The following is a 20,753-nucleotide window of genomic DNA, read 5'->3' as shown; positions in this document are numbered from 1 at the left end:
ATCCCATCCTTCTAATTTATACCTCTTCCCTACACTTTCAGTAATCATAACTTGTTTTCTGTGGGTCTTTTTCTATGCCTGTGGGTCTATTTCTGTTTTGTAAATAATTTCATTTGCATCTTTACTTTTTTTTTCAGATTCCATATATAAGTGATATCACATGACATTTGTCTTTGACTGGGCTTATTTCACTTAGTATAATCATTTCTAGTCTACCCATGTTGCTGCAAATGACATTGTTTCATTCTTTTTATTACATGTTTTTTGGCTGCGCCATGTGGCTTGTGGGACCTTCATTCCCCCACAAGGGATTGAACACGGACCACGGCAGTGAAAGCACCAAGGCTTAACACCTGGACCGCCAGAGAATTCCCTATTTCATTTTTTAAAAAATTTTATTTGCTTTTGATTTTTAAGAAGAATGAACATATTTTCTTTTGTAATGGGAAAATCAAATAACGTTTGGAAAAAAGAAGTATTTCATACTCATTTCAAACAGCATAGGAAATTCCCACCTTCAATAAGATGTCTGATGATCGATTTTGCACTATTTGAAAATAAACCAACTTTATTTGAATTAGTCAATACCAATCAAGACCGGAAAACAAATTTATAACTAGTTCAGATTCATGAGGAAAACACTCAGAAATGTCTTCATTAAAAAGGAATTTTACATAATTAAGGCTTGAAAGCAAGTCCTGCTATTTTATCACCACAGTTAAAGGTCTTGAGAAAAATCAAGTGACCATCATTGGGAGTGTTTTTATAAAGTGAAATGTTTGATCTCTTATAAAAGCTAGCCTTCTTTGCTAAATTAGTTAACTCTCCAGCTTATAAAATGGGATAGCCAGGTGGTCAGGAAAGAAAGACAAGTTCAAACATCAGTCAGATATTTTATATTTTAAGCATATACATAGTCAATATCGCAAATCTCTATACATAAATACCATAGATGACTGTATCCTTAAAATTATATTTTGCCAAAAAACAGATTGCTTGTATAGAAATAGATTAACCCAAGCTCTACAGTGAGGCAATTTTTAATTTTCGTTTTGGTTGAGGAGGGGAACGTTGGATCCATTTCCTTAAGTAACATTAAGTAAGACTACGCACACTTTGGGTCATACCAAATCACAAAATGAACGGATCCTGAAACTAAGCCGGGAGGAGAATATTGACAAAGAGGGAGGATGATGCATTCATAGGAGGGCATGTGCTGTTTGGATTACATGCCAAGAGCTGTGGATAGAAACCACTGGGCTGCATGTGCTGGGAGGGTCCCAGAGCCAAGATGTGAACACTTCAGTCCTCACATCAGAACCACTGGGCTGCATGTGCTGGGAGGGTCCCAGAGCCAAGATGTGAACACTTCAGTCCTCACATCAGAACCAATGGGCTGCATGTGCTGGGAGGGTCCCAGAGCCAAGATGTGAACACTTCAGTCCTCACATCAGAACCAATGGGCTGCATGTGCTGGGAGGGTCCCAGAGCCAAGATGTGAACACTTCAGTCCTCACATCAGAACCAATGGGCTGCATGTGCTGGGAGGGTCCCAGAGCCAAGATGTGAACACTTCAGTCCTCACATCAGAACCAATGGGCTGCATGTGCTGGGAGGGTCCCAGAGCCAAGATGTGAACACTTCAGTCCTCACATCAGAACCAGGATGCTTCCCATGTACACTTCTTTTTCTAATGCTCCAGAGGCTTTTAAATGTTATTTTTAAAAATAAGGAAGTGATCCCTTGGGAATCATTGAACTTACTTTTAACCATGAGTTAATTCTGCTCATTCCAAGAAGTCACCAGCATCTTGGTTCCCTCTGCTGCTGAACCGGCCTCCTGGCCCTTGGATATAGGAGCCACAGACCTACCTACTGGATGTCCCCTGCCCCTAGACCAACTTAATTTCAGACACCAACTCTCACTGTTTTCTCCTGATGGAAAACTGGACACGACTGAGCGACTGAACTGAACTGAGACCTGTATCTTCCTGACACTGCCTCCTTTTTCATTCTGTTTGTCCAGACCTTGCTGATTTCTAGGATCTTAGATCTTCAGGGTCCATTCCAGATGTGATCCATTCTACGACCATTCTAAGATGCTTGGTCTTGCCTTTCTTCAGAGTGGCCAGTGGGTACAGGCGTTACGAAGAGCTTCCATTGTTTCATTTGACAAATGCTAGGAAATTCAGCCCAGGAAAACTCATTCTTGGCATGGCCTCTTTCTAATGAAAAGATCAAGCATTTCTATGGCCCCACCAGCAAGATGAGTGAACACTGAAGACAGTATCATTTCTTGGGAAGATGAAACTAGTTTGAGATCTGTGATCAAATAACCCAATGGAGCGTGGGTTTCACTTTTCAACTCATGAGCTTGGTGCCAGGTAACTGTATCGTTTGTTCAAAACAAGACAGCCATACTCATACTGGTAACTCTGAAGTGTCAGGTAATGAAGGTGTGCAATAGAAGGAACTCTATGCTGGACCAATCTAGATTTTACTGATCCAGCTCATCTTTTATAGCTGTTAAAATCTTATCCAATACACTCTCAGGGCAACCTGAGAGGCCGGCAGGACTGAGAAGATGGGTAAATTCAACACAGTTGTTCTGAATGTGATTCTTATTTCTCCCACTGCCTCACATTATGCTAACCCACCAAAAAAAGGGGAAAAAAGCGATGTGAAAACCAAAGGAAAGAAATAAATCTAGAGTAAAATAGAATCTCAACCTAAGTAAATCCCCTCTTACTGCCACTGAGATGCTTTTTGAGGTATTGATATGCATGCCAGACCAATAACAAGGGCCACTTCCCATCTCAACACTCTGGAGTTCAGGGTCAAACTGCAGACCTTCAATACTCCCTGAGTTGATTCTGAGGACACCTGAGGACCTTTCCACACTGTGGCTGGGAGACGAAAGGCTGTGTACAGGACAAGGTTATGGCCAAAACCCAGGGAGACTGAAGGATGCGGAGAAAAATCTCTTTGGAAAAGAAGCATCATAAGGCAACATTATTTTAAAATACTCTGATAAACCTCATCATAGATGTTAAAGCTTTAAATCAACAGTCGGTTGCATCATATGATAATCTGCTATTGCAGTAAAAAGATATCCCTGGGCTGAGTACCAAGAAATGCATCCATCTATAACTCCCTCCCCCTGTTAAATGGTTATGGTGGGGGTCATCTAACTGCCCCAACCCCACCCCTGTGCCCTAATACGGTTATTGATATAAAACTAAGTCAACCAGAGAAGGAACAGCTAGAACCAACAATATTGATTTAGTTTGGCTTGTTTGTTTTTAAAGGCTGTGTTTAAAGACTTGTCAATTGCTGGATTCTGAATATCCAGTGTCCTCAGCATTCAAAACCTCTTCTGTGGGGGGCACTCTGCCTGGGGAGCTACTCCACCTGGGGGAGCGTCTCTGCCAGGGCATCCTGCCATTTTCACTGTGGCTCACCGGCTGTGCTTCTCAGGTATACCTTAAGAACAGCACCTCTCTGGGTCTCAGGAAAGTAAACGGCTTCTTAGATCATTGTACTTTTGTGATGTTCAGGGAAGGATCTCTGAGGACAACAGAATTTCACACTGATGAAAAGGCCTTTGGGATCATTTAAGCTTTCATCTCCCACGAGACCAGCATAGTGCTTTTCCCTATTGTCAGAAGGATTGTTTCCTCATTAGTTCGCCTTTTCAAACATCTCCAGGGACAAAGTTAGCAGGGAGTCCTGCAAAGGTTCCCTTAGAGGAGGAAATGAATCCATTCTTCCTGCTCTTGAATGAAAGGTCTCAGGCTTATAAGATGCCCCACTGAGAAATGGCATCTTCCTCTCTGGGCTAAAGGGGACCCCCTGCTTCTTCCCCTCTGCTCTGATCACTGGGTCCCCTTTCTCTCCAGGGATCCCTGGAGGCAGGTAGGTCCAGATATTGCTTGAGTTAGAACCTCGTGATGTTTCTACAGGAAGGCCCCATGCTGTCCTGCCCTCACTGAGCAGCGAGCCAAGTCCTGGGGCTTTTGGGCACTTGGGAGCCTCAGCCTCCATCAACAGGCAACACAGAAGGGAGGATTGTTGAAGGTGAGGGTCTGCGGTGGGTGGACTTTCTCCCAGGGCATTCATGGCAAGAGGGAGCTGATGACTAGTTCATTTTTCTTCGTTTCCTCTGCACAGTTCCCTCTGCTCAGGCAGGGTAAGCTTTTAAGGAGGTGAAACTCAAGGAGAATGACTACAGAGTGAAATATTAGCTAAAAAACAGCTTCCTCTTTTTCATCAGGCATTTGAATCAGACGGTAGGAAAATTTACCCAGATGCACGTGTATTTTCTCTTCGAGTTTAAACCACATGGTTTCCCAATCAGAAAGGCCCATGGACTTTCTTCCTAAGGTTCCACGATCAAGCCACCTCCTAAATGTATCTCTCGTGCATCAGAGGCTGCAGCTGAATCAGAGAGCACCCGGCTCACAGACCCACATCCAGGAACAACTTGAAGAAACTGGAGAGTCATTTTTGGTCAGTTGTTCGTATTTTGCTATGAAGATGGCAGCTACGTGACATCACTGTTTTGAGACTTAGATCGTAAGAGAAAAGATCCATCTAGAAGATTCCCAGGGAACACTGAGCCTCATACAAAGTTCTTCTTAGCCTCGTGCATCCATCCCCCCACCCCACCCCCTACTCCCATCTGCTTTCTCAGAGACCAAAATTCAATTGTGGATAAACATAGTCAAACCCAGGCATGTAATCCCCAATGAAACCACTCCCATAAGCAAGCAAACCCCATGGCTGGTAGACCCCATGGGCCTTTTGGCATCAACACTCCACCCCTCCCCTCCCCTTCCCAGTCACCCCAGTTTGGAATGGCATGCCAATTTCCCTTCCTGGCAAGGCCTAGACAAATCAGCATCAAGCCAGGTATGTGATCACATCAGACTGTGCCCAGCACTGCAGAACACTGAGACTGTCTGAGATAGTTTTCCAATCTGGCCTTCAGTGCCCGAAGTGACAAAAGTGCCGGAAAGTGGTGCGTGACTGGAGGTGTGTCTGCCAGGTGCCCAGACCCACGTCTGCCCCATCCACTCTCTGTCTCCCCTAACACAGCTGTGCACCTCTTTCTAATAAGAACTAAGACGGCGTTTGGCCTTGGAGTTACTGACAGAGAAGGGTGGACAAGAACAGCGTGTTGCAGAATTCTAATGCATCTGAGAAGATATTTCAATATTGGCAAAAGGGGCCAGTGACAATCCCACAGACAGGGCTCCCCAGGCACCAACCCCAAACACACGGAACCCAGTCCAGGTCGGAAAGGCTGACAGCTTGACCGTTTCTCTCATTTCTGCTTGCGGGATTCCTGCCTGACCAGAGGGGGCTGGCGCTGACTCTGGTCAACGCCAGCAGGCTGGGGGTTCCAAGGATGCCAGCGAGACGTGGCCTGATGGAGACAGAAGTTTCCAGAGGAGGCGTGGAAGAGGAGTGTGTGAAGCCGGAGTCCTTGGGGGCGACGGTGGAGTCCTTCTGCAGCGGCGATGGGGCGAGACGGCCAAGCTCAGGATCGGCTGAGGCGCTTGGCCACGTCCGCGTAGGCCAGCTCGATCTCGCTGTCGGCCGCGCAGGTGTTGGTGAACTCATCCCGGGCGTAGGCGTTCTTGAGGTACCGCCACAGACCCGTCATCTCAGCCGGGAAATCGTAGTTGCGGTACTTCTTGGCCACAATCTGCAAGAGAGATGGCGTTAAAGCGTGAAATAGATCACCGGGAAGTGTCGGTGATGTGGCAGCGTGAAATAGATCACCGGGAAGTGTCGGTGATGTGGCCCCGTGTGTGCACAGCGGGAAGACCCTCCATGTGTCCCCAGGGGCCAGCAGCAAGACACTTGTGGGGCAAGGTGACTGTGCGGCCTTTTTAATGCAACACTGTTTGTTTTAATTATCATGTGCTATTTATTTGTGTTGTATTATATTTTACCAAGCAACTATAATTTGTCCTCTGCTCTAGTAATTCTGCTTGTAGGTATTCCTTTTCTTAGGAAATATCATGAGTGTACAAGAAGATTTAGTTTCTTGTAAATAGGACTGCAGGACTATTTGGAAATAGCAAAAAAAATAAAAATTAAAAAAGGTATACAATACAAATGTCCAACAACACACGAATGGATAAATACGTTGTCATATATACAAGCAGTGGCGTACTGGAAAGCCATGAAAAATGAGGTTGCAGAGGAAATTCCAGGGCCTTGAAAAACGCTTCAAGAGACTATTCAGTTGGAAGTACTATATAAAGCATTAGGAGAAATATGTATGATGAACAGAAGTATAGACACCAATCTGTTAGCAGAAGATACATCTGACTGATATAATTATAGACAACTTTTTTCTTCCCCCATCCAGCCTTATCTACAGAAGGGAATACAAAGCAAAAAACATGTGGAGGTGAACAGATGGTGATTCCTGTTCTCTCCCTGGTCTGCCCCACTCGGGGCTATGGACCTGAGCCTTCTGGGGAAGTGGTGTTTGTATTGAAAGACAATAGCATAGTGGTTAAAAGTGTGGGCTCTGGATCCCAGATGACTGGATCTGTAATCCTGACCCCATTACTTGACAATGGTGTGATCTTGGACGAGCTACTTAACTTCTCTGAGCCCCAAATTCTTTTTCTCTAAAATGGAGATAATAAGATGACCTATCTTGGAGTAGTAAATTAGTTAATATACATAAAAAGTGATCTGGGGGAGGTGCTGGCTTTAAGTGCTCAAGAAACATTATCTAATGTCAGAATTCATTGAGACCCATCACATCTTCTTTATCTGTTCATCTGTCAATGGACATTTAGTTTGTTTCCATGTCTTGGCTATCGTATAGTTCAAGTTTTGACCATTCCAAACTCTTCCCTTTGCCCCCTGCCCTGAAGAAGGAACTACAAGGTACATATTGCCTCCCTAGTTCTTATGTACTTAGCACTTCTTTATATTAAATTCTCTCGGTTAATATAACTGGTTTGGGGAGGTCAGTACTGAAGCCACCTGGCAGTGTCTGTCCATCCAGGATAGGTGTGGCCAGTGAGCACAAGTGATGGGTTCAGGGTCCTTGGACAAAGCCCTCTCTTCACTGCAAGATGAAAGGGCCTTGGGCTTGCCCACAGCCTTAAGAAGAGGTTGTCTTGGGTCAGGAGAAAAATCTATGCAGGGGTGGAGGCTCCAATGAGGGAAGCAGCTTGAAACTGCCAGAGAGAATGAAAAAAAAACCCCACAGAATATAAATTGGTGCAGCCACTGTGGAAAACATATGAAAGTTTCTCAAAAAACTAAAAACAGAACCACCATATGATTTGGTAATTCCATTCCTGAGTACATATCTTAAAAAAAAAGAGAGAGAATACAAATTTGAAAAGATACATGCACCCCAATGTTCACAGAAGTACTGTTTACAGTAACCAAGACATGGGAGCAACCTAAATGTCTACCAACAGGGGAATGGATAAAGAAGATGTGATACATACACACAATGGAATACTACTCGGGCATGAAAAAGAATGAAATTCTGCCATTTGCAACAACGTGGATGGACTTACACAGCATTATGCTAAGTGAAATAAGTCAGACAGAGAGAGACAAATAACGTATGTTACAATTTATATGTGGAATCTAAAAAAGAAAACTAAACACAGAGAACAGACTAGTGGTTACCAGAAGGGAAGGGCAAAACAGAGGTAGGGGATTAAGAGGCACAAACTGCTAGGTATAACATAAGCTCTAAGTGTGTATTGTATAATACAGAGAATATAGTCGGTATTTTACAGTAACTATACATGGAGTATGGGCTCCCCTGGTGGTTCAGATGGTAAAGAATCTGCCTGCAATGCAGGTTTGATCCCTGGGTAGGGAAGATACCTTGGAGAAGGGAATGGCAACCCACTCCAGTATTCTTGCCTGGAGAATTCCATGGACAGAGAGAGGAGCCTGGTGGGCTCCTCCTCCTTCATGGGGTCACAAAGAGCTGGACACGACTGAGTCACTTCCATACCACCATAATGGAGTATAGCCTTTAAAAATTGTGAATTACTGTTGTACCCCTGTAACTTATATTGTACATGAACTATACTCCAATTTTTAAGATGGAGAAAAGGAAAGAAAAAGAGCCATAATAAGGTCAAGACATCCATGGGATGGCCTTGAGTCTCTCGGTGCTGGAATTTATTTTCAGGTTTTTAAAGGATATAATTTGAACTGGGAAACAACAGAGACTCAACATATGAATTTATATTTGTGTTTATATGTGTAGCTCCCTTCCTGTTTGCTTCAGGGGCTGAACAGGTCCCTGTGCCACCTGAGGCTCTGGGGGTGGTGGGGAACAAGGGTCTTGGGGGAGACGACAGGAGTCCCACATGCCCCTCCCTGCCCAGATCCATACACCCTGAGCTTGACCAGAGCTGGTTCTTTCCTCACATGTTGGCTCGAGGTGGGAGATGAGAATAGGAGGCAGCCAGACAATGAAAGTTCAAACCAGGCTGTCAGCGAGCAGCAGGGCCAGAGCAACTTGGCCGCCAAGGATGCAGATAATGCTGAAGGAAAGCCAATGAAAGAGAGAGAGGGAACGCGCGCAGGAGAAGCTCTGACGTCTGCAGGAACCTCCATGCTCATGTTCTGAATTTGCTTTCATATGAAAACAGTTAGCTCCCCCAGCCCAGATTAAGTCTTGGCATCTGCAGCCAAACTGGAGGTCTGACTTGGCTCTCCTTTCATGCTTTCTGCACTTTAGAGGCTTGCCAGGGCTCTGGGCTCTGATAAGCTGGATCAGCAGAAATCCAAGGAGATGGGAAGCGAGGCCCAGCCTTTGTCCCTTTGTAGGTCATCCTCCCTCTGATCTCCAGCTCCTCCAAGTGAATGACGCACTGAACATCATCCAAGGATGGGCGTAACTGGGAGTCTAGGGCTGAAAGGAACTGGAGGAACCGGAGATGGAAGCATGGGGCCTGGGAGGTCCATTTGTCCGCCTAATTGGACACACGATTCTTGAGTGGGTGGTCCAACCATGTGTGACTGAGAGACGGGGAGGAAGAGAGGGGAAGAGGTGAGAAGGAAAATAATCATCCACACCTCTTTTTTCAGACATAAGAAAAATGACTTCCCCAGAGAGTAAACAACTTGTCCCAGCTCCTCCTGGTGGTGTCTCTTGGACAGCAAGGAGATCAAACCAGTCAGTCCTAAAGGAAATCAATCCTGAATATTCACTGGAAGGACTGATGCTGAAGCACCAATGATTTGGTCACCTGATTCGAACAGCCCACCCATTGGAGAAGACCCTGGTGCTGGGAAAGATTGAGGGCAGGAGGAGAAGGGGACAACAGAGGATGGGATGGTTGGATGGCACCACCGACTCAATGGACAGGACTTTGAGCAAACACCGGGAGACAGTAAAGAACAGGGAAGTCCGGCATGCTGCAGTCCATGGGGTTGCAAAGAGTCAAACATGACTGAGTGGCTCATCAACAACAGAACTTGAGTCTCTGGACTTCTAGAATGGTGTTCTTCCCATGACCTCTGATAGTGTTACTGATAGAATCATATCACCCATAATGGTGCCACTTCGTCCTCAGGAAAAGAGAATAAAGGACGTTTTGAAGGTGGGGTGAGTGTGCGGTTATTAATAACTTCAAAGACATACAGCTTGGCCAGACTTAGCAATCACCATCGGCTTGGCCCTGAACCCCAAAGTGTCTTCGTATGAACGGATTGCATTTGCTCTGTCCATCAGCCCTGGCAAGCATGATTCCCTCCCAGGCTCCAGCCCTGATGCATCCCTTGGGAGAACCAGGGCAAGCGCAGCTTATGTTTCAACTTCAACTGGTATGTGCTCTGAATGAAGGGTTCTGATTTCCAGCTCAGGACATCAGCCGAAAACCAACAGGCAGATATCCAACTGATAAATGACTGCATCTGATTCTCCTTAGTGACAGGTGGAAAGAAACTGAGCGTCACAGGCTGGGTGATCAAATGGTCAACCAATGAGTGTTAATTAAAGAGCCACCATGTACCCACCATTATGCTTGGAGAAGATCTATCATCACAGAGCTTTTTGTCTAACTGAGACAGTAAGATATCACCAGATGTAGAAATAGAGAGCAGTCTAGCTCTATGATCCCACTGTCTTTTTCTCTGGATTGATGAGGGTCAGAAAAGGATGTGCTAGAAAACAAACTTATGGTTATCAAAGGGGAGAGTGGGGGCAGGGGAGATAAATTAGGAGTTTGAAATTAACATATACACACTACTATATATATATATATAAATAAAATATCTAAACAACAAGGCCCTACTGTATAGCACAGAGAACTGTACTCTAATATCTTATGCTAACCTATAATGGAAAAGAATCTGAAAAACAACATATATACATGTATATGTTATAGTTGCTGTTATTTAGTTGCTCAGTCGTGTCTGACTCTTTGTGACCCCATGGACTGTAGCCCACAAGGGTCCTCTGTCCATGGGATTTCCCAGGCAAGAATATTGGAGTGGGTGGCCATCTCCTTCTCCAAAGGATCTTCCCAACCCAGGGATCGAACCCAGGTCTCCTTCATTGCCACCAGGGAAGCCCAGTTTAGAGAAATTCAGGGTACAAAACTGCTGTCTTCAAATGAGATGAAGAGAGCAGCCCTGTTCTGTGTTGCTCCAGAGAACCAAGCAAGCAGGGAGGCAGGTTTAGGCTCCATGTAAGGAAGGATGGCTCTTAATAACTAGAGCCGTCAAAAATGGTAGGGCTGGCTTAATAGGCAGAGGGCTCTGTGTCATCAGAAACATGCAGTCACAGCTGCACTGAAGCCTGTCACAGACACACAGGAAGGGGTCCACTTTGGGATGAGAGATTGGGATGACTCAGAATTCCCCTCTTCTTTCCATTTCTTGGATTCTAAGGCTGGATAGGAAAGATTACGCTCTGTGTCAGCCACGATTGGGAAGTGCAATGGTAGCAAAAATAATTATCATTTCTTGCAACCTCCAGCTTTTTAACTAGCAGAAGAGGAAGATGCTGTCTGCCTGCCCCAAGGAATGGCTATAGGAAATCAGAAGGTGGGTCTGCCCACAAAGAAAACATGTATATGAGATCACGCTTAATAGAGGTCATGAGGTAATGGGTAGCCAGTGAAAACCTATGATGAAAAGGTAAGGAAGAGGTCTTTGGAGTGACAAGACTATATGTAACTACATATAATAGGATTGCTGTTGTTTCATCGCTAAGTCATATCCCACTCTTTTGTGACTCCAAGGACTGTAGCCCACCAGGGTCCTCTGTCCATGGGATTTCCCAGGCAAGAGTACTGGAGTGGGTTGCCGTTTCCTTCTCCAGGGGATCTTCCGGTCCCAGGGTTGAACCCACGTCTCCTGCACTGGCGGCAGATTCTCTACCACTGAGCCACCAGAGAAGCCTTTACAACATGGCAGGCATCTTCAGGCCACATTTAGTCTCCCAACAGCCCTGGTTCAGCAACACATGCCTGTGTTACTGGAGCTCAGAGGGGCCAGCATGCAGCAGAGGTTGACTTTGGGTCCCTGTTCACGAGATTTTCAAACTCCGATTCTCCATCAGCAGGTGGCCCTGTCCTTGTCTCATCCTCGCAAGAGACCCGGGCCTTCGATGGGACCGGATCTGGGGGGCACCCTCAGGTAGAGCGCTCTTACCTTGACCACATGGAGCTTGGGCAACAGGTTGCAGTCGGCCAGGGTCAGCTCGTCCCCATCCAGGAACTTGCGCCGGGAGCCCTTTTCATCATCCCCACGAGTGTCAGCATCGATCTCCTCCGGCAGGGGGGTGTTCAGGTAGTCGTCCAGCTTCTTCAGAGCCTTGGTCAGGCCTCGCTCAAGGGCTGGTGTGGAACAGCAAGGGGAGTGTCTTTAGTCAACCTCCTTGCCACTGGATGCAGCCACGGGGACTTCAGGGTAAAGGAGCTTATCCAGAACCCTGTCTTATTAGTGCCCCACACACTAAAGAGCCTCTTGATGAAAGTGAAAGAGGAGAGTGAAAAGCTTGGCTTAAAACTCAACGGTCAGAAAACTAAAATCATGGCATCCAGTCCCATCACTTCATGGCAAATAGATGGGGAAACAATGGAAACAGTGAGAGACTTTATTTTGGGGGGGGGCTTCAAAATCACTGCAGATGGTGACTGCAGCCATGAAATTAAAAGATGCTTGCTCCCTGGAAGAAAAGTTATGACCAACCTAGACAGCATATTAAAAGGCAGAGATATTACTTTGCCAACAGAGGTCCGTCTAGTCACGGCTATGGTTTTTCCAGTAGTCATGTATGGATGTGAGAGTTGGCCTATCTTTAAAGCTGAGCACCGAAGAATTGATGCTTTTGAACTGTGCTGTTGGAGAAGACTCTTGAGAGTCCCTTGGACTACAAGGAGATCCAACCAGTCCATCCTAAAGGAAATCAGTCCTGAATATTCATTGGAAAGACTCATGCTGAAGCTGAAACTCCAACACTTTGGTCACCTGATGTGAAGAACTGACTCATTTGAAAAAACCCTGATGCTGGGAATGATTGAAGGCGGGAGGAGAAGGGGACGACAGAGGATGAGATGGTTGGATGGCATCACTGACTCAATGGACATGAGTTTGAGCAAGCTCCGAGAGTTGGTGATGGACAGGGAAGCCTGGCATGCTGCAGTCCATGGGGTCACAAAGAGTCAGACACGACTGAGCGACTAAACTGAACTGAACACACACCAAAGAGATCTGACAGCCAGTACACCACACCATAGGGGAGCATCAAACAGCCTGAAAAAGCGAACCTTAAACAGTGAAAGTGAAAGTGAAGCCGCTGAGTCCTGTCTGACTCTTTGTGATCCCATGGACTGTCGCCCACCAAGCTCCTCCATCCATGGGATTCTCCAGGCAAGAATACTGGAGTAGGTTGCCATTTCCTTCTCCAGGGGATCTTCCCGACCCAGGGATCGAACCCAGGTCTCCTGCATTGCAGGCAGACGCTTTAACCTCTGAGCCACCAGGGAAGCCCAGTGGGAGTATTAAACGGCCTGAAAAAGTGAACCTTAACCAAACAGTAAACACTTGCTAGTCTATTTTAAAAAAAGATAACATAAATACAGAAATACAACCATCAGGATATCTATCAAAGCCTTTATAGTTCTCACCTCCAGCAGATACCATAGTAATTATCAATTTTCATTTTCTTATTTTGCTTAACCAAATTTTGCCAATATTCTGCAATTAATTCACATACTAATTTTGTAGGAAGAAAAGGCTATCAAATAAGGAAATAACAGCTATATAGACATCCTAGAACAGAGATAGGCACCAGATTTGGGGGAAGCCTTAGCCTTGGCTAACCCAACCTGAGAAAGAGAGGAGTCCAGGCCTCCAGGAAGACAGGACATAGGACAGTGAGTGCTCATGCCCAGGGTTGCCCCAGAGAACCAGTGGATATTAAGGAGGCATCCTTGAGTTTAATTTAGAGGAGCTGTTCTAAAGTGTTAGTCTCTGAGTTGTGCCTGACTCGTTGCAACGCCATGGACTGTAGCTCTCCAGGCTTCTCTGTCCATGGAATTCTCCAAGCAAGTATACTGGAATGGGTAGCCATTCCCTTCTCCAAGGGATTTTCCTGACCCAGGGATGGAACCCAGGCCTCCTGCATTGCAGGCAGATTCTTTACTGCCTGAGCCACCAGGGAAGCCCACAGCAGTCTAAAATGGAAGGGCGAATAAGACAAGCAGTGGGCTCCCCCAGAAATGTGCAACCCTGGATGCATGGAAACCTGTCCCTCAAGGAGGGAACATCCAAGGGAAGACAATACGGCAGAAGACTTTTCCAGCCTTGCCCCAGTGATTATCTGGCCAATAATTCATTTACGTATAACAGCAGAACAGAGACTTCCCTGGAAGAAAATTTCTTGAACTGAACAAGAGCACTGGAAAACACAACATATCAACTTAAAAATTATGTGTATATATTAAAGAACAGAACAGAATACTCAAAGGAGCAGCTATAGGATGTCACCATCACTCAGAGTCATTCTCCAGCCTAGAAACTGTCTACCGAGGCTCCGAGAACCAAGCCAGAGGAGACGACTAGCCAAGACACTGGCCACCGCATCTGCGTTATCAGTCCCAGCGCTCCGCCCCCCTCCACCCCACCCCCAGGGCTGTTTTTTCCAGACTCTGGTTTAGAGCATGACACTGAGATGATGGGAATCAGTTCGGATGTTAATTCCAGCAGATGAAAGGGAGGAGTTGCCCCCAAAGGAAGAGCCCAGAGGGTTGTGCTCTTGTTCAGATTTTTCCCAAATGTGCCTTCTGTCAGCCCCTCCTCACATAATCCATGTCTGTCTTTTCATAGCGAGCCTTTGTCTGAGACAGTGAAATGACACCAGCCCAAGATACAGCCACTGAACACTTGCTGGAATGTTTGAAAACAGGCTGGAGGTTGGACGTGGTTTCTCAACACTTCCTTCTCCCTGGTGTGGCACTTGAACTTGGACTTCACCATCTGCTTTGTGTTTCCAGTTTGGGAGAAAAGACTGAGTGGGGCTGGGAAAAATGCTTGTAGTCCCCTTAGTAATTGTCTAGACTGGGATGGGATTGTAGGCCTATTCAGCACACCAGCAGAGGGCGGATGCTCAACAGTACTTCTTAGCACCCCACCCCACCCCCACCCAAACAGCTGTGATTTATATTGGGTTTGTTTGCTTCCACAAATCCTGCTGCCCCTTTCAGTTACGGAGATGATAACAAAATCTTGCTTCTAATGGAGAAAGGAACAATCAGATTGAATTCCTGTTGAGGTGTGATGAGCTGATACCATCTGAGGAAAAGAGACATGGATGGGGTAGGAGGCATTGCAGGTTTTAACTCCAAAAGCCCCCTGTCCTCCTGAGCTGGTACCTGCCTGAGTGCCCAGCCTTGGAAACATCGTGAAATTTGGTAAGAGAGTCTTAAAACAGCAACTGAAGCTCATTAGGGGGATGATTCTGGAGAAATTTAAACTCTCTCTCCAGCAATTTATCAAGGTGGATGGGTTAAGTTTGAGAATGGCCAAGGTCATTGCCTCAGTCACTCAGTCGTGTCCGACTCTTTGCGACCCCATGGACTGAAGCACGCCAGGCTACCCTGTCCATCACCAACTCCCAGAGCTTGCTCAAACTCATGTGCATCAAGTCGGTGATGCCATCCAACCATCTCATCCTCTGTCGTCCCCTTCTCCTCCTTACGTCACAACTATGACCTCATTGCCTAAGTCACAACCATGACCCACCAAGTAATACACCACGTCCGGATGCTCTGAGGACGCCCTGTGTGTGTCAGTTGCTTCACTCCTGTTTGTGGGTTTTCGATCAGGAATGTGCAGGTCAGAAATGGAGATAATCATGGTAGAGAGGAGATGAAGCAGCAGAGAGGGCCCACGTGACAGAACTAACCTTGTGTTTAAATTCTGAGCCCACCCAGGGGTAAGCCTTAGGGCTTCCCAGGTAGCACAGTGGTAAAGAATCCTCCTGCCAATGTAGGAGACACAAGAGAGGTGGGTTCAATCCTTGGGTCCAGAAGATCCCCTGCAGTAGAAAATGGCAATCCACTCTAGTACTCCTGCTTGGAGAATACCATGGACAGAGCAGCCTGGCGGGCTTCACGTTTGTGCGGGGTTGCACAAAGTCAGATAAATGACTGAATACACACACATACTTAAGGATGAATTTACTGTGATGCTGCTGAGGCTAACGCTCCAAGGCCTTGAACATGACTTTTCAAATTCTCTATTTATTGCATTGACTTTCTACTCCACAAACTCTGGAAATGTCCCTGATGCTGGCACTTTTGAAGTGTGAGTGTGGGCAAGTTCCTCAACCCCTCTGAGTATCACTTTTCTCATCTCAACTATGGGACTAAAGATCTCTTATAAGGCCAGTGGGAGGATTAACTCAGCTAATGCAGGGAAATGAAAGTGCGTCATACGATACCTGGCTCCTATTAGGATATCAGTTAATGACGTTGCTGCCATTGTGTTAGCAACCGGGCAATCATCCTGCTCTCCATCCCTCAGTCCACACCCTTGATCAGTATGACATGAAGTGGTGAAGTGAAAGTCACTCAGTCGTGCCCGACTCTTTGCAACCCCATGGACTATGCAGTCCATGGATTTCTCCAGGCCAGAATACTGGAGTGGGCAGCCTATCCCTTCTCCAGAGGATCTTCCTGACCCAGAAATTGGAGGCAGATTCTTTACCAACTGAGCTATTGGTCAGTATATCCCTCAATAATCCAAGGTACAGCAGACCACGAGACAGCCTAAGCTCCAATTCTGAGCCCCAGTACCTAAAGGAAGAAATTAACAGCTTGGAGCCTGGCTTCTCTCACTGACTGAATGTCCAGCCACAGTCCTGTCCCTTAGCCTCCCTTGGGATCCTTCTCGGTGACAAGCTGTGTTGAGAGGCAGGGCCGGGGGGAGCTAGACACACATGCTTGCATGCCAACACGGTGCTGTGTTACCGAATGACAAAGGCCAGTACCGATATGCTCTCTGCCAGTTCCTTGCCCTTCTATCTGCCAACTCATTCATTCCCCTGACTCTGGCTCAATCTGGCCTCTATAGAGTTTAATGATCTTTTTTGGCTGACGGCACCCAGGTTGTGAAACCGTTGCTGCTGAACTTTCTGCTCTAGTGAGAGTGAAGGGGATGTGAAAGAAAGCAGAGCGACAGGATGATGTTAATTCCTTCCGTGTTGGCATCTGAAACTCTCCTTCCAAAAGACTTCCTTTGAGAGGAGGAAAGGGGGAGCAGAAGGGAGGAGGGAGGGATCCCTTCCACAGCAGCAAGCCAGCCTGAAGCCAGGAGACCCCAAAACCCCCCGACCACTAACGTCCCAGGCACTTGATGGATCTCCAATCCTTGAACGGCTTTCTTCCCCTCTCCACCCCGCCCTTCCTGTAAAGATTTATTCCGTACCACACACAAACGCACTGGGTAAAATATGTGATGAGGAAACAAGGGGAATAGTTCATAAATATTCTCAGCCATATGCAAACAATCTCAAATTTATTTTTCTCTTTCTTAAGGAGGGGAAAAAAAATCCACCCATTCCATGATCACTTCCAGATTCATTGAGGTCGATATTACATAAGACCCAATATTGTTTTCTCGTTGTAGAGAAATAATGACTTGGAAACTGCAATTTGAGCTAAGAAAATAATATACTCTTACCCGGGCATGGAGGCTGAATGGAGACCAGGGAGCCAAGACTCAGCCTCCAATGAGCTCTTGCAAGTGCGGCTCAGCCCTGCCTTGAGGCGTGCTTTGCTGACATGCTTTATGCAGCAGGGGTACTGAGAAGCAAAAAGGGTTGTGCAGACCCCTGGGGGCTCAAAATTCACTTGGAGCCACGCAGATGTCACAGGTGAAAGGACTGTGGGCCCGAATTCCTCTGTCCTCAGTGTCTCATATGCGGATTTTCTCTGGCATGTGAGCTTGCAGACAGAGGAGAGCCAGGGGTCTGCAGCCTGAATGGGGGTCTGTTCACCTCTGCCGTGGAGAAGACGGTGGTCACTGGAAGCTGGCCCCACGCCCCCATACCTGCGCCCTGCTGTGCTTCCTTCACTGCTCGAGGCCTATTCCCCAGCAACAGTAAGAAAAACGCTGCTGTTCTGAAGTGGACCAGGGGTGTTTACACCACCGATTATTTGAGCACACAGCGAAGCTACCGAGATGAGAGCTATCATTCATTTCCATTGAACAGATAGGGATGGACCACGAAGAACATACCTGGTTTTGTTTTTAACCACTCTGGTCTTCCTTACAAGCTCCCAACCCCCTTGGGTAATGGGAAAACCACAGCATTAATTTAGTCCATTCTGGATTAGAACCTAGTTGATGTAATAATCAAAATAGTCCCTCTAGAGCATTCTCAGTCTCTTTTGCATAAAAATGCTCAGTTTCTCAGACAGCCTCCCTCTCCCTGGCTCTTCCCCCTGAGTTAATGTGGAGGGTGGGGGAGGAGACAGAAGTTCTGGGGTCTGCTGGGTGGAAGGCTGGGGCTACCTACCACAAGGGCTGTCTCTTCTCAGTGATGCTGCCCCTTTGCATCCTTCCAGACTTAGTGGGGATAGTGACCTTCCGGTGGCAGTAACAGAGGGGACGCTAGACTCTGTCCAGAACTTTCCTGGAGATGGATACCCGAGCATAGCACCCTGAGAGGCTCTCCAGACACATCTCTAGCTCCCTCTCCTCCTTCATCCCCCAAACGTCTCTCTCATTTCCATTTCCTATGTCAGAGATTTCACCAACCACAGAGCAGCAAGCCCCTCCGAGAGCTGATTCCTCCAGGCCTAGTTCTTAACGTGCTAACTTTGAGAAATAAAGGCCATTTAGAACATTTTAAGACAATAGCTTGGCTTACAAGGCTACTCTCTTTTGCAAATGCTATTTTGAGTAACAGAAGCTAAATACTGAATTTTTTTTCTCTTTCTTAGAATTCCTTCTATAGAACCCTAATCTCTCTTGAAGCTGATGCCTAGGACATATTAAAATCGTGTACCCAGGAAGACAAAGAGAAAAATGTTTTCAAAATAGTAGTCCTATTATATGACTTAGGAGCAAAGCCAGGATTTAAAACAGGGACTGTCGGATTCCAAAACTTAAACTTCTACTATGCAAGGCCATCTCTGGGTGCCAAGGATGGGCCCACGGCTGCTTCGGGGTCCATTCAGACTTCCATCTTCCCACTATGCTGGGGATATTCTCATATCCCCTTATCCTCTGACAAGCAAGTGGCTGTCAGAGTACCATTCCTCATGTCCTAGCTTCAGCAGTGTGTGTATGTTCAGTCATGTCCAACTCTCATGTGACCCCATGGACTGTAGCCTGCCAGTCCATGGAATTCTCCAGGCCCGAATACTGGAGTGGGTAGCCATTCCCTTCTCCAGGGGATCTTCCCAAGCCAGGGGTTGAACCCGTATCTCCCACATTGTGGGCAGATTCTTTACCATCTGAGCCTGAACAAAGGTTTTACTTCTCATCTTGTCATTTGAGAGCATGTTGATATAAACGATGAAAAAAGAAATATGCAGCTGTGGTTTGAGGCACACCACAGCAGAGATGCTTCTGACTATCACATACTCTTGGAGAGAAAATACAAAGATGGCAACACCTTGTTGATAGTTTTAAGCATGAATGAAAACGTGGTGGGAATAAGAAAAAAATAAAATAGACTGTTCTATCGCTTCTCCCTTGCCTTTTGGAGGAAGCAGGTTTTCTCTAGAAACTGAGAGATTGCTCCTGTGAGATGCCCAAGGGCCAAAGATCAAGGAGAGAGGAGGGGGCTGGAACAGCAGAATGGTCCAGGAGAGTTGTGAGGGGTGGGGGAAGAGGAGGTACAGGCCAGATGGGCAGAAACGTGGATGCTCTCATGAAGAATGCAACTTTGAGGAGAGACAAAGATATTCTACGGGGTGTTTAGGACTTTCAGCTTTTGATGGACAGTGTAATTCCTTCCCGCTAAAAATATCCTACGTAAGGATCCACATTCATACCTGGAAGATCCATACTCTTCCAGGTTTGGGGATTAGAGTCGTGTAGCTTGTTTCTGTTGCAAAAGTCCTTAAAGAGAGTATACTCTCTTAAGTTATACTTAAGTATACTCTCTTTAAGTTATACTGGGGTTACATGAGTATGGATGACCCCACAGAGGTAACATTATAAAACAGGCAGAAACTGGGGGCCATACACCTCTGATCCACAGTGACCTTTCTAGAACACAGAGCAGGTAAGAGGTGGCTGATCCCCACGCTCTCTTGTCTCTTAAAGCTGTATCAATGGGACTTCCCTGGTGGTCCTGTGGCTAAGACTCTGCATTCCCAACGCAGGGGTCCTGGTTCCATCCTTGGTCGAGAAATAGACCCCACATGCCACAGCAAAGACTGAAGGTCCCATGTGCCACAACTGTGACCTGGCACCGTCACACACACATACCTACATGCATATTCATCATAGGTGTATATATATGAGGCTTTCCAGGTGGCACTAGTGGTAAGGAACTCACCGGCCAATGCAGGAGATTGAAGAGACACGAGTTCAGTCCCTGGGTTGGGAAGATCCCCTAGAGGAGGGCAAGGCAGCCCACTCCAGTATTCTTGCCTGGAGAATCCCACGGACAGAGGAGCCTGGCAGACTGCAGTCCATAGTGTCCCAAAGAGTCAGACATGACTGAAGTGGCTTGGCACTGGCGTGTGTATATAGTTGTATCTATGGAGGGTCCTTAGGCCACACTGAGCTGGAAATGGCATCAGGGCTGGCTTTCCTTCATGCTTGGTGGGCCCCTCTCGGCTGTGCCTGGGCTGTCTGTTGGCAGGTCACTGGTATCATCAAGGAAGGGACAGAGTCTGGGTCAGAGGGTGTCAGACAACCCCATACCAGGCTCCCCGAGAAGGCTTGCCATAACAGGCAGAAGCAGGATGCCCAGCATTCTAGTGTTCAGGAGATCTGAGCAGGTTCACATCCTGCCACTGGTTCTACAGAATCCAGTACACGGTGGGACTTAGAGACCATCATTATTATCATTATTACAGCTGTAGAACGGAAGTTTATGAAAACGTGGAGCAAGGAGAGACTGAGTGAAAGATTAAGAGCAACAGATCAACTCGAGGCTGAAGCGGGGTGTCTGAAGTGAAGCTCATCCAATCACCCCAGAACTTCCCAGGTCAAGGAGAGTTAGGGGAGCTCAGAGGGTGAAGCCCACTCCCGCATTCCCCTACATGC

The 20,753-nt window shown here is 46.6% G+C and overlaps 1 protein-coding gene across 1 annotated transcript in view; it reads right to left on the bottom strand.

Moving 5' to 3' along the window:
• The window catches only part of CLIC5 (chloride intracellular channel 5), a 110,408-nt gene continuing 90,200 nt past the window's right edge, over nt 546-20,753 (bottom strand). Inside the window, exons 5-6 of the mRNA XM_018039166.1 lie at nt 11,670-11,854; nt 546-5,709 (exon numbers count right to left, since the gene is read on the bottom strand). Coding sequence (XP_017894655.1) covers nt 5,542-5,709; nt 11,670-11,854 — 353 coding nt within the window. The 3' untranslated portion in view covers nt 546-5,541. The remainder of the gene's footprint in view (nt 5,710-11,669; nt 11,855-20,753) is intronic.

Source organism: Capra hircus, chromosome 23 (genome assembly GCF_001704415.2).
Source record: "Capra hircus breed San Clemente chromosome 23, ASM170441v1, whole genome shotgun sequence".
Lineage (NCBI taxonomy): Eukaryota > Metazoa > Chordata > Mammalia > Artiodactyla > Bovidae > Capra > Capra hircus.
Note: the sequence above shows the minus strand (reverse complement) of the source record. Positions and strands in the feature narration are given on the sequence as shown.